The sequence below is a fragment of the Tamandua tetradactyla genome, chromosome 1, assembly GCF_023851605.1.
Source record: "Tamandua tetradactyla isolate mTamTet1 chromosome 1, mTamTet1.pri, whole genome shotgun sequence".
Taxonomy (NCBI): Eukaryota; Metazoa; Chordata; class Mammalia; order Pilosa; family Myrmecophagidae; genus Tamandua; species Tamandua tetradactyla.
The window spans coordinates 44399577-44418421 of record NC_135327.1 but is presented as its reverse complement, the minus strand read 5'-3'; the positions used below and the strand labels follow the sequence as shown (position 1 = coordinate 44418421).

Below are 18845 nucleotides of genomic sequence, written 5' to 3'. Positions count from 1 at the left end.
TCGTTACAGGGATGTGCTGAAGTTTCCAACTATTAATTTATTACAATCTATTTCTCCCTTCAAATTTGTCAACACTAGAGGGTGCAAGGGTAGTTCAGTGGTAGAATTCTTGCCTGCAATGTGGGAGCGCAGGGTTAGATTTCTGGCTTGAGCATTCCCCACCTCAAAAAAAAAAAAATTCAACAAATGGTGCTGCAATGATAGGACTGTCATATGGGAAAAGAATGAAACATGTCCCCCATCACCATACAGCATACAAAAAAAAAGGTTGTCAATACTCTTTAATATATATTAGGGCTCTACTGTTAGGTACATATGCATTTGTAATTATTATGACTTCTTGCTGTATTGATCCCTTTATCAGTAGACAGTGACCTTTTTTGTCCCTCATAATGGTTTTTGACACTTATTTTAGCTAATAGTAGTATAGCCACCCTGGCTCATTTTTTATTAATATTTATTTGCATGGCATATTTTTTTCATCCTTTCACTTTTAACCTAATTCTGTTCTTGAATTTATGGTGAGTCTGTTATAAAGATCACAGAGTTGGGCCATGCATTTTTATCCATTCTGCCATTCTTTGCTTTCTGACTGGAGTAAACACATTTAAAGTAATTACTGATAACACAAGACTTTCTTCTGTCATCTTGCTAGTTCATGTTTCCATATCTGATAGCTTTTTTTTTGTCCCTCAATTCTTCTGTTAATGCCTGCTTTCACATTTCTTTGATATTTTGTAGTGTACTATTTTGAGTTGCTTCTCATTTCATTCTGTTTATTTTTTTCAGATATTTTCTCTGTGGCTAGTATGGGGCTTAAATTTAACATTTTATTTAAATATACACCCATCACGTTTGAACTGACACTAACTTAACTTTAATAGCATGCTCACACACTGTTACACCTTTGCCTTGTACTAGTTACAAATTATTTCTTTTTACATTGTATGCCCCAAACCATAGATTTATCATTACTTTTTATGCATTTGTATTTCAGAACTTCTTAGAAGTGAAAAGTAGAGTTAATAAACCAAAAAACACAATATAAAATACTGACATTCATAGTTATTTCTACAGACTTTGGCCATATTTTATTCTCTAGGAAAGTCCACACACTTGGGGCAGCAAGTGGAGATAGAAATCAGTAGGAGAGACAGATTCCAAAGTATGTTCCAAAGCAAGTATTACATTGATAGATAATTTTAAAATTTCCCCTGCTCCCCCCCCAACAAACAAAAGAAAAAATACTATAGAGGTTTGTAAGCTTTTAAAGCAGAGTCCAAAAAGAGATGAGGAGAAATATGAGAGATGCACAAATTTTCAGACCCATTCTACATTGGGTTCGTATTTCTTTCCAAAAGCAGTCCTTTCTATTATTATTTTTACTCTTACCTGCAAAAACCTCTCCAAGTATTTCCTTAGGACTGTCTTCCAAGTGCAAACACAAGTCAGATCAGCTACTATCTCCTGACTATTATGGAGAGGCCATTTACTAAGGGTTTGTGATGTTTTGGGTACTGTGAGAAGAATTTTTTATTTTTCATTTTTTGGCCTGGGAGGCTCCGGGAATCAAACCTGGGTCTCCGGCATAGCAGGTGAGAATTCTGCCACTGAGCCACCACTGCACCGCCTTGTGAGAAGAATTTTTGATCCTATATTTCATTTAATTCCTACAACAACTTTATGACATAGGAGCTACTTTTATCTTATTCTAGATGAAGACCTGAGATCCAAGAAATTTATATAACGTGCCAAACATCACAGAATGTCTAATTGGGAGAATCAGGACCTGAGTCATCAAGTTGCCATCCAGAGTCTACCATTACCCTCTTCTCCAGTGCCCCCTCTGCTGAGCACTGCTGCCTCTCACTGGGCAAGCTGTCTACACTGGCCATCTTGGCTGCTGTGACTAATGGTGCTCCTATTGCAACAAGTGGGCACCAGGCTCTCTAGAGTTAATGTTTCATACAAATGTGGGAAAACCACCTCTTTCCCTATGACAGCTGTATTCTTCTACATGAGGTCTAATTCAGCTTTGCTTATGCTTCTCTTTATCTTATCTATATTTATGGCACCTTGGTGGGCAGTGCCCATTGTCTGACTACACTGTATTCATCTCCCTTCTGAAATAGTAGCCAGATCCCTTTCTGAAGAAACACCTCTCCCTGCTTAAGCAATCTTTCCTAGTGATCCACTGACTACCACTGGAGTACCTCAAAGTGCCAAATACTCTTTTTCCCAGCCACTATGACATAGTGTCAGACGTATGACCAAAGTTCATTTTATTAGCTGCACTTCTACAGGATTTGAACGCTGAGAATGGGGCCAAGGGATAGAAAGGGTAGCTAGAGACTATCATGACAGCAGTATACCACCGTCTGGCCAGATGGTTCTAAAAAGGAGGCTATGACTCCCCTTCCTGCCACTGAGCTCTATGAAAGGACTCCCTTGGTTCCTTTCTATCCCCAAACCTGCACCAGCAGCCTCCTTCTGATTCTTTGAGCTCTTCCATCCTCTCTGACCTTACAACTTTTCAATATTTGTCCTTGCATACAACCAGGAACTACATCTGATACAGCGGTTGGTATCAGGAATGGGGTACAAGCAACAGATTGCTCAGGAAAAGCAAGGTATTTGGATACTGGTTATCTGGTAAACTCAGGTCTCATATTCTGAAAAGCACATATCACAGCCAAATAGCTAATCATGCTCCAAGAGGAACCAAAGGTCTTTTAGGTCAAGGCTTTGCCAGATTGCAAAATGCTGCCACAGAGCATCTTGAAGAGTATGAGTAATTCAGGGACCAAAGCATAAGTATCTGCTTGATCCTCAGAGAGCTTTTAGTCTCTGCTCAATTCCTGAGGCTGGGTGTTTATAACTCCATTTGCTTACTCAGTTCCACTCTTTTTCTATTGTCTAAAGTCAAATTAACTGATGTAACCCAAAAGCAGAGGGAGGTGGTGCGTGGCCAGGGATCAGCCTAAACCTTCTATCCATATAGCAACTAAACTCTTCAGGGATTAGTCTGTTGTCACACTGAGGTGCCTGTCTGTGGCATTCTTTTAGGAAGAGGTCAATCCTAGGAGGCTTTCATATGTAGTAAGATTTCAGATGGGTCAGTTCATCCTAGTGGTACATCCAGCAAGTGTCAAGCCTGAAGACTCCTGTCCCAAGCTCTGCTACAAACAGGCAATGTTTAAGATTCCAGCACCAATTCAAAATATGACTAAACATTATTAATTTTTTGAACCAAAACACAGGCTACTATGGTCTGTTGGCTGTGTTAATGAGTTCTGAGAGGCAAAACACACTCCCTACAGCAATACAGGGTAATTCAGCAATAATTCAGTCAATTATTTTAGAGCTTTAGCCTGGAACCTCAATCAGTACACTGAATCAGGAGAAAAAAATTAAAATATAATTTGCTCCTACATGCTATTTCATTTTAGATGGTCTTGATGAAGGTCATTATATTATCATGATTCACATGTGACTTACAATACAATTTCAGTCTGAGCTCTAAGTAAAAGCACTTTGAAGTTACTGGGATAATAGTTTCTGATGCCCTGCCAACGAGAGGAGTGTAGACAAAATCTAGCCTCCAGATAGCCTCTTTTGGGTTTTTATTTTCAACTCTAGACCTTCTGGGTGAGATGCTATTCTGGCCAAAGGCATTGTCCAGCTACTCACTGGTCCATTCTGGCAAAACCTGCGTGGTCACCAGGACACTAACCCGGGTGGCCCCTCACCAACGTGGAGCTATTGCAAGTTCAGAAAACAGTGTGAACAAGGGAGCAAAGCCAGCACGTGAGGGTCTGTGTAGGAGGATAGGGCTTGAAACAGAATATGGAGGGCTTCACGTCTGGTTCAGAAGGCTGGGTTTGGTTCTGCAGGCATTATATGGTATTGTTTAGTTGATAAAGCATTTCCTGGTTATGAGCTAACATGGATCCTAAGATATTTAGAAGGAGTCAGGGAAGGCCTTCTAAGAGGTAGTGGCTTGGCCAAATTAACAAGCCATAAGATAAGTGGTTGGGAAGATGACTAAAACTCAGGAGAAAATCAAAATAGCCTAATACAATTCTCAAGGTGTAAACCTTTAAGCCTGAAATGTAACGTGGCCTCCCTTTGGAGCTATTCACGCTGCCCAGATTGGTTTTGGATTCTAATCAACTCCTCTGTGTGTGTGTGTGTGTGTGTGTGAGTGCAGGCGTGGAGGGGATATGTAGATGTGGGAGTAAGAACAGGGTCTTCAAAAGCATTTGAAAGACTCAACCTCCTTATCTATTGGCTCCTTTCCCTCAATTTAATTAGCAGAGAGATAAAAGCATGACCGTTTTATATTATTAAAAAGATTCTGTTTTAGGAGGGCTCATGACTATAACTGCAGCCTCCTGCTCATTTCATGTGCAATAGATCACCTCGGCTGTATCATTCTAATGATTTTCCCAGCTGTCTCATTGTTGTGGGCCCTCTTCACTTTACAAAATTTTAATATAAATCCATAATTTAATTTAAAGTTATTGAAATTAATAAAATTAAAATGTTCTTTAAAAATAAAGTGGGGAGTTACCCACCCTTCCATTGTGACATATTAACAAGGACAAGCGTTCAATGATACTCTTCATTCTCAGAAGTCATTTGGCATAGTGACAGCTTAAAGACAAGTATCAGTCCAACAAGACTTAGAGGTTTCATTTGCCTTGCAGTGAAAGGCAAATTCACTTGGAAAATTCATCATCAAATTATGGACTCTGATGCTAGATCAAGCCCAGACGGAAATATGCTGAGATGCTTCTAGACCTGAAAGATGTCTGGTCACTACTGGCCATGTGTGATGAATTGATCTAGTAGAGGCAATATGATTCTACCACTTACATCTTCTCAGTTCTAAACTCTCGTAAATTTAGGTCTGAACATTGTTCTCTAGCTTTTTAAGAATCCTAAAATTTGGGTCCACTGAATCACATCTGCTGAGTTCACTTCCCAACATGGCCCCAAATGTCCTCCACTATTTAATAAAATTAAGACAATTTAATTCAAGCAGTTCATTCTCTCATTACATATCTGTTGCACAACTACTCTAAATGAAGCCATGTACCAGACACTGGATATCAATAATGAATGAAACAGACAAAGTACTTGCCCTCAAAAGGTGCATGCCCATTTCCTCATTGTTCAGCATCATTCCTTATTTGTTTCTTTATTTTTATCTCTCTGCTAATTAAATTGAGGGAAAGGAGCCAATAGATAAGGAGATATTTCCGTCTGGGCTTGATCTAACATCAGAGTCCATAATTTGATGATGAATTTTCCAAGTGAATTTGCCTTTCACTGCAAGGCAAATGAAACCTCTAAGTCTTGTTGGACTGATACTTGTCTTTAAGCTGTCACTATGCCAAATGACTTCTGAGAATGAAGAGTATCATTGAACGCTTGTCCTTGTTAATATGTCACAATGGAAGGGTGAGTAACTCCCCACTTTATTTTTAAAGAACATTTTAATTTTATTAACTTCAATAACTTAAATTAAATTATGGATTAATGTTGCTTCAAATAGGATATAGAATAGAAGTAATTCTGTGGCTGTAAAGGTTATAATTAGAAGTATTTGAAGTATGATTAGTATTGAGATGTATAGTTTTTTTCATGCAACTGTTTCTTTAGACAGGTGAGATTGACTTGCTAGTAATATTAAGGGGAGTAGTCATATGGTCAGTGCTAGCAATGGGGTCGATAGTGGGTCTGCGAAGAAGGTAGTGGAGAAGTTTAGGCTTAGGTCAAAGTTTAGGCTGTTCCCATCAGCTATGTTGTACTTATCTTTTAAAACACTCGCTCAAGGATGGTCTTTGATGAGTTCACTCTCTTCAGACTTTTCTCATGCATCCAGCAAATACTTATTGAAAACTTTCTACATGTCAGGCAATGGGCAAGGTACTAGGGATTCAGTAGCAGAGAGACCTCAGTTCTTTTCCAGAGTAATCTGCAGTCCTGTCAGGGAGATGGACAGGTAAATCAGTAATCAAACTATGGCTACCAGAGAACAGGAATGAGAAGCTTCTGGAGCACACAGGAAAGGCACTCAGCCTAGTCATGGGAATTGTTAACATTTGAGCCAAGACCTGAAGGGTAAGTCAGAATTAGCCAGGTGGAGATACTGGAGGAAGCCCATTCTGGACAGTGTAAAGAGTGTGCACAAAAACCCAGAGGTAGGAAGCAGAGCTTTGAGATACTATAAATAGTCCAGCATAGTTGGAGCTCAGGCAATATGCAAAGCCCACTCAGCAAATGGCCTGCTAATGGATTGGGATACATTCACTCCTCACATTGGGGGCTGTGGTGGTGGTGGGGGTCTCAGCACCATGCACTAGCAGTCTCTCTTCTCTTCAGACCATGGAGTCCTTCTGGGCCTTCTGTGACAGTCTCCAGGCAACTATGGGTAAGCCTCCTCTGCAATGATCTCCATGATGTCAGAGGACTCCTATGAGTCTCCAAATGCATAACAATCCTGACCTTCTCTTTCCTTGACCATTTGCTTGAAGGCAATCTGAGCTATAGAAAAACTTGCATTCTGACACCCAGTGAGACTCTTGCGTTTGTTCCTCGCAGTATGTCCACAGTGATGCTTGAACACCTTTTGTGAACCTCTACTGGTCTAAATCAGAGGTAGACATGCTTTTTCTGTAAAGGACTACACAGTAAATTTAAGGCTTTGTGGGTCAATTAAGGATATAAGGCAGGCTCTTATATAACAAGAGAGAAAATCCTGCCCCATCCCCTCCTATCTTCCTGGGATGGACAATCCTTGGTTGGGCAAGCTTTGCACCCAGCAGCCTGATAGGCTGAGCAAGAAACTGCCATGGTTAGTTTTAGTGTCTGCCCCAGTAGCAAGGAGGCCCTGGGGGGCATTTCTTCTTCAAGAGTCCAGCCTTCTCAACTTGGGCAGCTAGCCAGAGCTGAGGAAATACCCTGGGTTGTTGATTCCCTGAGTGACTCCACTGCCTGGTGACTGGCTGCTGCCAAAGGCAGAGTACCCTACGCGTAGGCAATGACACCAAAGGTCCTGGTGGTGACAAGACTTGGCCTCCAACCAGCGTGGCAGGCACTGGGAGCAAAGGAGACAGCCACACCTGGGTTTCCACGGCTCACATTGCTAACACCCTTGAGTCATGACCATGGACAGCATACGAACAGGTGGCAGGACGGATATGGCCTGTGGAGCTGCATCAGTTTTCTATAGCTGCCTAAAAATTCACTACAAACAGCAGTATTAATACCACTTATCTATGAGTTTTTGAAGGCACAGAGTGATTAGGTTCTCTGCTTATGGTCTCATAATGCCAAAATCAAGGTGTCAAAGTGGTTGGGCTTTTAGCTGGAGGCTGAGGGGAAGAACCCACTGCCAAGCCCATTCAAGTTATTGACTGTGCTGATTTGAAATGATGTATGTACCCTAGAAAAGCCATGTTTTAATCCTAATACCATTTTGTAGAGAGAGCCATTTCTTCTAATCCCTATTCAGTTTTGTATGTTTGAAACTGTAATTAGATCATCTCCCTGGAGATGTGATTTAATCAAGAGTGGCTGTTAAACTGGATTAGGTAGAAGCATGTCTCCACCCATTTGGGTGGATCTTGATTCGTTTCTGGAGTCCTATAAAAGAGGAAACATTTTGGAGAAAGAAAGAGATTCAGAGAGAGCAGAGCAGAATGACATAGGCATGAGAAGAAGAGTCCACCAGCAGCGACTTTGGAAGATGAAGTAGGAAAATGCCTCCCAGGGAGCTTCCTGAAACAGGAAGCCAGGAGAAGAAGCTAGCAGATGACGCCATGTTCACCATGTGCCCTTCTAGATGAGAGAGAAACCCTGACCGTGTTTACCATGTGCCTTTCCAGATGAGAAAGAAACTCTGACTGTGTTTACCATGTGCCCTTCCACTTGAGAAACCCTGAACTTTGCCGGCCTTCTTGAACCAAGTTATTTTTCCCTGGATGCCTTAGATCAGACATTTCTATAGACTTGTTTTAACTGGGACATTTTCTCAGTCTTAGAACAATAAACTAGCAACTTATTAAATTCCCCTTTTTAAAAGCCATTCTGTTTCTGGTATATTGTATTCTGGCAGCTAGCAAACTAGGACACTGACCAAATCCAATTACTTGAGGTTGTGGGCCTGAGGCCCCTGTCTCCTTGCTGGTGGCTTATATAGGCCACCCACACTCTGTGGCACTGGACCTCTTCATGTTTGAAGCCAGCAATTAAATTCTCCTCATGCTTCTAATCTACAGTTCTTCTTCTGTTACCAGTCAGAGAAAACTTTCTGTTCATAAAAGGCTCGTGTGATTAGTTTAGATGCACCCAGATAACGTCCCTTTTGCCAAACGAAGTCTTATAATCCCAGGAGTACTAGGTCATATATTTACAGATTCCACCCACACTCAAAGGAGAGAGGATTCCACAAGGGCTGGATAAATCCCTGGAGTAATTCTCAGAATTCGGCCTACCACAGGAAGGCCTGAACTGTTACAACACAGAAGCCACAGCAGAGAATCCACTCAACTCGGGACATCACACTCATACTCCCTGGCTGGGAACCTCTACTGTATGAGCTCCTCAGGCTGACCGTGGACCCCCACCTTCCTCACTAGTTCTCTCAGGTTCACAGTGTGCCAAATGCAACTACCACAGAGCAATAGTGTTCAACAGAACTTTCTGCAGAGGTAGAAGTGTACTAAATCTATGCTGACCAAATCAGGAGCTATATGGCTACTGATCATTTGAAGTGTGGCTGGTGTGACCGAGAAACTGAATTTTTAATTTTAGTTAATCTTAATCTAAAATTAAATAGCTACATGTGGCTAGCAGCTACTGAACTGGGCAGTACAGCTCCAGACAAAGATTCTGGAGCAATCATGGCTTCTAATGCAAGAGTTCTGAGTTCAGGGTATGCATTGATATTCAAATTCATATACTTTAAAATTAAGCAACTCTTTAATAGTTCAAAAATTTAATATACAACACAGACACACAGACATATTTGGAAAAGCCTACCTTTCAGCTCTGCTCCATTTCCCCAATTCTCCCCTATTATCCTAAACAATTTACTATTATTAGTTTTCCTATGTATTTTCCCAGAGCTATTTAATGCCTACATAAGCAGATTCATCCCACCTATACTTACACAAACAGGTATATACTATGCATAGACTTGTGCTCATTTGTTCACTTAATTTACACTGAAGATCATTCTCTAGAAGAACATAGAGTCTTCTCATTCTGAAATGGACTATACCAGCCTGCTACTGGCAGACATATAGGCTATTCCTATTCTAATTCTTTGCAATCCTGCTAGAATATAAACTGCATGAGAAAGAGAGCTTGTGACTATTTTACTCACATGTCATGCCAAGAACTTAATGCCATGCCTGACACATAGTAGGTGCTCAATAAATATTTGTTGAATGAAAGAATGAAGAATGAAGGTTATCACAAGTGGATAAGTGTATGGGTCTACCTGTGTGGTAAATTCCAAAAATGAAATTGCTGGGTCAAAAGGTATGTGCATTTTACATTTTGATAGATACTGCCCAAATTATTCTCAACAGGCACTCAATTTGTACCCTTTCCAGCAATTCTGGAAAGTAGATATTCAATGTTTCTGTCTGACTACAGACTCACGGGTTTGAAAAATGAACCGTAATGCTTCCTGAACTCCACATCCTTGCATGGTCCCCTCCTTTGAACCTATTAACCAAAAGAATGCAGGGAGTGATGCTGGGAGAGAAGAAACCCCGTTGTACATTCCAGGGCCCTGGCTGAGCCCAGCCCTCAGTGGATCCATGATCAGAATGCAGCCACAGAAGGGATCTGACCTGACACTACATGGAGTAGAACCGCCACCCAGTAGAGCCCTGCCCAAATTCTAGAACCACAGCGTGATACATAAATTAAATGGAGGTTGTTTTTACACCATTAAGTTTTGAGGTAGTCCATTACACAGTGATAAATAAGCAAAATACATGGACTTGGGAATGAGGTAAGAGATGAGGAAATAAAGTTAATACAAGAAGAATAAAAAGTTTCTTAGATTTTTATTTATAATTTATGACTAGCCATAAATTAAAGTCCTATTCTATTTTATGCCAACCTTTCTAACCCTTTTGGTATTTCTAATGAATAATTCTGTCTTAGCAGGTACTTCTTTTTTTGCCAACTACTTTTGCTATCCCAGGTTTTAAAGTAAATACTTAAAATGAGCAGTAGTCATTTGAAATATGGCATTTTTTTCTAGATGTTATAGAGAATTCTGAAGTCTCCTGGTTAAAATTCATCAGGGTGAAAATGTTAGTCTGTGATTACAGAATCAGACCTATACATTACAGCCATTTGGAGAATCTCCTTTATGAGTTTAATGACATAAGCATATTGTATTGAATTATTATGGTACTGCATCAATTGGATTCATAAATTTAATATACTCAGTCTGGTTCACATATTCTAATAAAATCCAGAAAGCTTTAAAAGTTTTACAAGGGATGTGTGTTTAACGTGCATGTGATATTCAATCTTTACAAGCTGAAGTTCTGTCTTGGGATATTAAGTACTTTTAATAATCACAATACCCTAGCCTGGCAGACTCGGGGAGTTCAAAGCATTGGGGTTCTGGTAAGCTTATATAGGGAAACCCACAAACCAACAGCCACATTAGAAAGACCTCAAACTGCTCAGATAGTAAAGCGTACTGGTCTTTTCTCAGACCACAAGTGAAAACCATCCCCATCATTTCCACTCATGGAGGGGAAGAGTGGGATTGAGAGTATGGTGCACGTGCTGGCCAGAAGTGACAGCACATGTTAGCTGTGACAACCTGGGCAAAGTGCTGCCAAAGACTCTGACAAGTGTCACTTTCAACTTCATTTGGTTGACACAAAATGGGAGAATGCCTGAAAGCTAACCTTGGCCGGGTGGGGGAAAGAGCAATTCCCAGTGCTCCTGCCAGTTCTTTGACTTTTGTTTATTGAAACTTTTGGATCTAGGTAAACGTTTGGTAACAGGCACAGGCACAGCGATTCAACTTCTCTGGCCTGGGGGAAGGGGTGGGAAGAAGGCCCTAGGAGCATAGCTGCCCACTTAGACTTCCTGGTTGTGCAGTCCACTTCAGAACTGCTCGTGTGCTCCTCAGGCTTTGTCACCAGGAGGCCCGGCACTGGGCCCTAGGGAACAGTACCGGGTGGGGTTTGGAGTAAGCCACGCTACTCCTCTGCACCTCAGCTTCCTCATCTGATTATCTTCTTCTTAGGGTCTAGAAGATTAAATGAGCTAATGACAGGGCCTAATTCACACAGTAAGTAAACCAACTAGCAAGTGGTCAAAATTATTTGCTGCATAATCGTGTTCTCAGCGAGTTAATAGGCTGTGTTAATTTCCTTCTCTTTTAGCTGTTTAGAAAACATATCAACTAAATATGGAAGTATTTCATTTTAACTATTTCTTCTCGAAAGGAAAGTAGAAAATAGCAAGAATCTGGAATCCCCACCCGCCACCCCCCGCTGCCAAAGTCACCTCATATCAGACACTTATTTCAAGAGTTACTTTAAATGAGGAGGGGTTAACTACCCCCACCCCTAAATAGGGGAATCATCTTTAGAAAAAAATTAAAATCTAATACATACCTGGTAAAATAACTATCCCTGGAAACTTCTTTTAGGAAACATTTTGGATATTGAGACTCTAAAAAAGTGACTTCTGAGAAAAAGAAAAACAAAAGAGAATCCAAGCTCTACTATTCTTTGATTCTAAACTCAAGCTTCCTTTCTTCACTTGATAAGCTTTCAAAGAGATTTTCTGACATTTTCTGATACAATGACCGCTCCAAATGACCAATTTGACTGGCAGTCATTCAAATGAGAATTTTGCTATTTGGTATTTCTTGGGTCTAATGTTCTTAAACTCTAATTCAAAGAACTAGGTCCAAAAATTGGACAGTCAAGAAGTAGTTACACATTAATAACTAGCATCCCAAAGTATTCTTTTTAGAAAACCCAAGAACTCGATGCAGGGCATTGATGTTTCAAGGACACTGTGTGGGGGCTGTATTTCCATTTCTTCTCCAGCTGTGGCTTTGGTTAAACAGAAAGATCCTTCCCTTTCATACATGACCCAAGGTAGTGTGTATATTGATATGGTAAATTTTCTTTGTTAAAATTCAACTGCTTGGATGGGGCTTTCACTGGCCTTGGATGGGGCTCTTGCTGAATATTACTGAATGCCAGGACAAGAGGGTAGGATTCTGAGACATTAGGAGGGAATAAGACTCCCTTCACCCTCCCCCTTTTTTTGTTTGCTGTCTGGAGCAAAAATAGCCCTGATGACATGTGTGGGACTATTTGCTTTACAGATTATTTTCTTGCCCTTGGAGTTAACCCTCAGGGCCCAGATACTGCTCTACTTCCCCCAGTCACAGTCATGCCCCAGGGTGATTAAGGACCCTGGACCCAGGTGGTGGCCCATGATCCCAACCTAAGGTGTGGATTAGCTGGGGATTAGGATTATCTGCACCAATGATCCCCTTCACTGGGGGTAATGACTGAGGCTTGATTGTGGCAGGAGTGATGGAGGCAGGAAGAAAAGCCAGACTGAAACTTCTCTAACACATCTGTAACTCTAAAATAGGATGGGGTAGGTGTATTTTTCATACAAATATAACATTCCTTTCCCAAACTGATATTATCTATAGAATTAAGCAACTAAGTTAAAAAATATGGGAATTCTGTACTTTCTGCAGGATTTATCTGTAAACCTACAATTTGTCTAAGAAAAACTGAAAAAATTAGTAAAAGCATATATATAGCTGCAAATACATACACACCCCCACACACACAGAATACATGTATGTTCAGAATAATACTTTACTCATAAAAGATACTATTTACTAAACAACAAACAGTGCATGGCTATTAGGTAATTTTAACAAATACTAATAAATCTTGATAATCAATGAAAACTATGGGTTTTTTTTCCTTAGGACCTTACCACATAGAAAAATTTCACAGGTTTACTGTATCTTCTTTCTCCTGAACATGAGAGGTTTACTAAATTACCCTCAAGAAGGAAGACTACTGAATCTTAATTTGTGCTACAAAGTTGAACTTGAGCAACCCTCCAAACTGTCTTGGCCATCAATCTGAGAAGCTGCTGAACAGAAGTGAAAAATGTTGCCAATTAAGCAGTTGATTAAACATGCACTTCCTTGGACACATGTGTCTGGCCGTGTTAAACATCAAATGAACCCCAAAACTGTGTAAGCATCAGTTGTACAGTTGTCAAGAACTTGTAGCACTGGTGCTTTTTTCAGGTGAAATACTGTGAAAGTAGTACAAAAAAGGTAAAAGGGGGTTTTGACAAAATTTAGACAGAAGGAAGAGCATAGGGATCAAAGGGGAATCTCACCAGCCAGGGAATCTTGGAGAAACCTATGGGGCTATTTAATATAAGAAATAATTTGGGCTAATTTCACTTCTACAGTTTCTATCACAAGAAAACTGCCTTTCAATGTAAGAGATGTCAGTTCATCATAACTGAGCTATTACCTGAATATGCCCATATTCTTTCAAATAAGAAACTGCAAATGAATGCAATTTTGTGAGCTAGAAGGTAAGTACTATAAATGGAAAAGGAAAGGTGAATCAGCAGTAGCATAAACCTAGTAGCATAAATACCCAGACTCTATGGAGATATCAACAGAAAAGTACACTTGCTGCTCACAGCACATATCCAGAGAACTCTGAAATAAAAGGCATATGATCCACTGGGTTTCTGTTTTCAGCTGGCTAAACATCCACTGAGAAAGACTAAAGCTTCACTTACTACCATTTTAAACTTTGATTAGCAAATAGTTTCTTGATTTCAGAATCAGTTTCTTAATTTTACTTACAAATAATAAGAGACAGGTGATCTCCATTAGACAACAGATTAGAGAAAGTCCTTAATTTTTATTTTTTTTTTGGTTGCCTGAAATGAAAATTATACTTGTAAATGTAAAAGTACTGCAGCAAATTGCTGGAAATAGAAATAAGTCTATCTAAAAATGGATGGGGGCTTTACATGACAAATAACAAAAAGCCGTATGGAACTGGAACAAACTGATGCTCTTATTCATTTCTTTCATCCTAAATGCTGTCTCAAGGAGCTATAACGTTTGCTATGATTCATTAACATTATGAAACATAAGTGAAATGTATAGGGAAAAACAGATTGTCAAGGGAAAATGATAACTGAATTTAAAAATATATAGCATACAAAGATAGTACAGAGGCTTACAAGTGAAAGGCCTGTATCTAAGGAAAGTGTAATTTATTTGGGAAACAAATCCAAATAAATAGAGACTGGGGAACTGAAACAACTCTGAGAAAGTCTAATGAATAACGAGCAGTGATCTATAAAAGAGAAAGGCTGATTCTCATATGCTGATATAAACGGAGAGCAGAAAACTTTTTTAGTAGAGATGGAATTAAAAACACAAAACCAGAAATGAAAAACTTACTAGAAACAATGGAAGATAAAGGTGAGGAAATGTACCAGAAAGCAGAATGAGACAAAGAAAAAGAGGAAACTAGAGGAAACAGGGAAATTAGAGGACCAAGCCAGGAGGTTCAGCATTGAACAAAAGGATTCCAGAAAGAAGCAAGAGAAAAAACGTGAAGAGAGAATATTATCAGGGAATCCAATCAAGAAAACTTTCCAGAAATGAAGGATAGGAGAGAGGCCAAGAAAGCCATGCAGTGTCCAGGAGATATAACGAAGAGAGAAAACTCTCCTACAAGTTTTCTGTAGGAGAGAAGGAAAGAATGTACAAAGGACTGAGAATCAAAGTGGCTTTGAATCACCCTAAAATAGCACTGGAATTAGAAGAAAATGGAGCAATCTTTTCAAAACTTCGAAGAAAAAACAAAGGTTTCCAAATAACACTTTATATCAAGCCACTGTATGGGTAGAGAAAGACATTTTTAGACATCTCTATAAAAATTTACTTCTCATACACTCTTTCTCAGGACACTACTAGAGCATCAAAATGAAAGAGTGAATCAAGAAAGAAGAAGCCAAGGGGTACAGGAAGCAGAGGACCCCATTCAAGGAAAGCAAAAGCTGGCAGAGAAGGAAGAGCACTGAAGAGAAGGTGTGACTCATCTCACAGGAGCAGGGGAGGAATTTCAGGAGGGATTTCTTCAAGGTGACACACTCATCTGATGCTCTGAAAGCTTTTGTGGAGAGATTTATATAACTGACCAAGATTCCAAGTTAAATTCAACACAAGTACATAGTAAAGCAAGTAAACAAACAAAAACTGTAACTACGAGAGAGAAAATTTACAGGACAGGGGAAGTAATGATAGTGTGTGAGATGGCTCAGCTGTGAATGAGACGGAAACATTGGATGCTGAGCTCACCACAGTCACAATACACCCACATGGGACAGGGAGAAGGGGCGTGAAAGTGCTTCTGCGTGTTTAAGGGTGGTGCTGGTGAGAAGCGCATGTTAGTTATACACCATCCACGGTGGGATGTTAACAATGCCTAAAATCAAAAAAAAAAAAAAAAAAATCAAGAAGAAATGTAATTTTAGATTGGAGGAAAATACCAAAAGAGTTATACTAAGAATGTTAAAAGGAAAGAAGAGGGAAATGGAGGGCATAAAAAGGGAGCAAAGGACTGCTTTTCAGAACAAGGTTAATAAAACTACTGGAGCATCTACTTCCTTAACATTGATATTTTTTAAAATGCTGTAAAAATTAGGTACATACACAAAGCACTATGTATTTTTACAAATTCAGACATACATAAATACACACACAAGAAAATGGAACAGAAAGGATATATGCCCCTACGAAAAACTTAGTGAATGTAGCTCATGCACTGGGCCTAAGTGAATCCATCCCTAGAATGATTTCAAAGTATTCAGAAAAGACAAAGAGCGGCCCTTATATCCCAACTTGCCTACTGCCTCAGTTAGCATCCTCTAGGCCAGTCTGGCACATCCACGGGGACAAGCTATAAGGGCTGCCCAGCGTAGAGGGAGTCCCAGGATGACAGAACTACACTGAAAATATTTCCAGTGTTGGGGGTATTTCCTGTATTTTATGTGTTCACCAAAAAAAAAGGGGGGGATTTGTATCTTATTTTATTCTATTGTACGATAACTCTCTCTATATATCTATATAATTATACCTATATAATATATTGAATTATTTCTATAATCTGGATAGCTGCAATCTATGTCCTTATTTATATAATTATACTTATATAATTATATCTATAATATATCCTTATATAATTAGGGCTATATAATCATAAATTATTTCTAATTATATCACATTTATCTTATATATTTTTATCTTCTCCCAAATGAATATTTATAACATATTGACTGCATTTAAAACAACCCAATCTAGGGGACTCTAAATGATAATCAGATCATCTGGTGGTGGCAGGAAGAGACTAAGAACCTGACTGATGAGACATCCTTGTATCTACTAAGACAGGATGACATGTGTACTGGGGAAAAAAAAAGAAATAGTTTCTGGTAGAAATGAGCAACCACAACAGAATAAACAATGGAATAATTCCACTGGAAATTAATGACACAAATAGAACAATGTCATAAAAATGATTCAAAATGGTCAAAACATTTTTAATGACAAACATCATCAGAAGGTAGTCAGTGATTTTTCTACCACGAGTCAGCACATCTCAAGTATGGATATTTTTTTCCCCTACTTTTAGCTGCATTTCTTTCTGACACTTCCCCTGGGGCCAGAGAGCTAATTAAACGCTTCCGATTAAAAGACCTTTCCTTCTCACCCCTGTGGTGCTGCAGCATGAATGTGAGATGTAAAGGACAGCAGAATGAGAAAATATTAAAATGGTATTTAATTAAGCAGAGTAAACAATAAGGTCAATAGCGACTTGAAGATAACATCTGTCTCTGAACCAGGGAGGCGAGCCACCTCCTGTTATTGGGACAGAGAAGTGAGCTTGTGCAGGATGCTCCTTTTGTCTCTGCCAATTGTGATACCTACTTCTGTTTCAGAGGCAATGAGACATTTAATAAAAGAAAACAAACAGTGATGCCTTCCTGCATCTAGGCGGAGAGTAGGAACAACCCTCCAGCTGTTTAACACTGTGGCGTTCATTCAGGCCTAATTTCATTTTGTTTCTAAAAGTAACCAGGGAAATGAAAAATGTCCAAAGCTGTACTCATATTAGCAGAGCACCCACAGCTCTAAGTCTGGCATCTTGAGCTGTGTAGTATTACTTTCATTTGATGCTTTTTCCACAAGTAGGAAAGACTGGAGAATCCCTGTTATGTTTTTGCTGAGCCCCAAACACCTTGTAAATGAGTAGTGGAGCTGGGGGAGATGACAGATGTTACCGATTTAATGCTAGATTTGTGCATGATGCGGGAACTGCAATTGGGATTGATATTAGAATCTCAAAAGCCCAACAAATGGAAAAATCACCACTGCAGCTGTTTCTGGGGTGAATGGAAAGGACTTCCAAATCCCAAATCAGTGAAGTGGTAAAGAAGCTCTGTTTCAACACCAGAGGTGGTGTATAGAACTATAAAATTCACAAATACATTTAATATCAGATTCCTCCAACTCTCTCCTTTTCACAGATTTATTTTTTTTTGTTTTTAATTGGGAAATCTTCATATGCATACAGTCGATCCATAGTATATAATCAGTGGCACAAAATAGTATCACATAGTAGTGTATTCATCACTATGATCATTTTCAGAACATTTGCATCACTCCAGGAAAAGAATAAAAAGAAAAAAGAAAAATTTCATACATTCCATACCCCTTACCCCTCCCTCCCATTGACCACTAATATTTCAATCCACCCAATTGTTTTTTTACTCTTTATCCTCCTCCATTTTTTATTTATTTTTCCTTATTTTTTTACTCATCTGTCCAAACCTTGGAAAAAAGGAACATCAGACACAAGATTTTCACGATCACATGGTCACACTGTAAAAGCTATGTAGTTACATAACCATCTTCAAGAATCAAGGCTACTGCAGCACAGTTGAACACTTTCAGGTACTTCTCTCTAGCCACTCCAATACACCATAATCTAAAGGGATATCTATATAATGCATAAGGATAATCTCCAGGATAGCCACTCAACTCTGAAATCTCTCAGCCACTTAAACTTCATTTTGTCTAACTTCTCTCTTCTCCCCTTTGGGTCTAGAAGGCTTACCTAATCCCATGATACCAGGTCCCAGCTCACCCTGGGAGTCCTGTCCCACACTGTCAGGGAAATTTACACAACTGGGAGTCATGCTTCATGTAGGGGGGAGGGCAGTGAGTTTACCTACCGAGTTGGCTTAGAGAGGCCATAACTGAACAACAAAAGAGGTACTCTGGGGGTGGCGTTTAGGCTTAATTAAAAGTAGGCTTGGTTGGGCCACGGTGGCTCAGTGGCAGATTTCTTGCCTGCCATGCCGGAGACCCAGATTCAATTCCTGGAGCCTGCCCACGTAAAAAAAAAAAAAAAAAAAGGGAAACTTCAACTTCTGTATGAGACCAAAGAGAGAGATGTTTTTTGCTGTAAAATTTTTTTTTTAATTTTTTTTATTAATCAAAAAAAAGAAAAGAAATTAACACAACATTTAGAAATCATTCCATTCTACAAATGCACTCAGTAATTCTTAGTATCATCACATAGATGTATGATCATCATTTCTTAGTACATTTGCATCGATTTAGGAAAAGAACTAGCAAAACAGCAGAAAAAGATATAGAATGTTAATATAGAGAAGAGAATTAAAATAATAATACT

General features: G+C 39.4%; 1 protein-coding gene across 5 annotated transcripts in view; it reads right to left on the bottom strand.

The window, feature by feature from the left end:
- Window positions 1–18845, bottom strand: part of KIF16B (kinesin family member 16B) — a 370689-nt gene that overhangs the window by 17151 nt on the left and 334693 nt on the right. Inside the window, exon 27 of one of the 5 annotated variants that reach the window (XM_077115085.1) lies at window positions 5546–5991. The exons of the other annotated variants lie outside the window; for them this stretch is intronic. Within the exon in view, the coding sequence (XP_076971200.1) occupies window positions 5938–5991 (54 nt within the window). The 3' untranslated portion in view covers window positions 5546–5937. Of the gene's footprint in view, window positions 1–5545; window positions 5992–18845 lie in introns of those variants that run through there. 5 annotated transcript variants of the gene reach the window in all.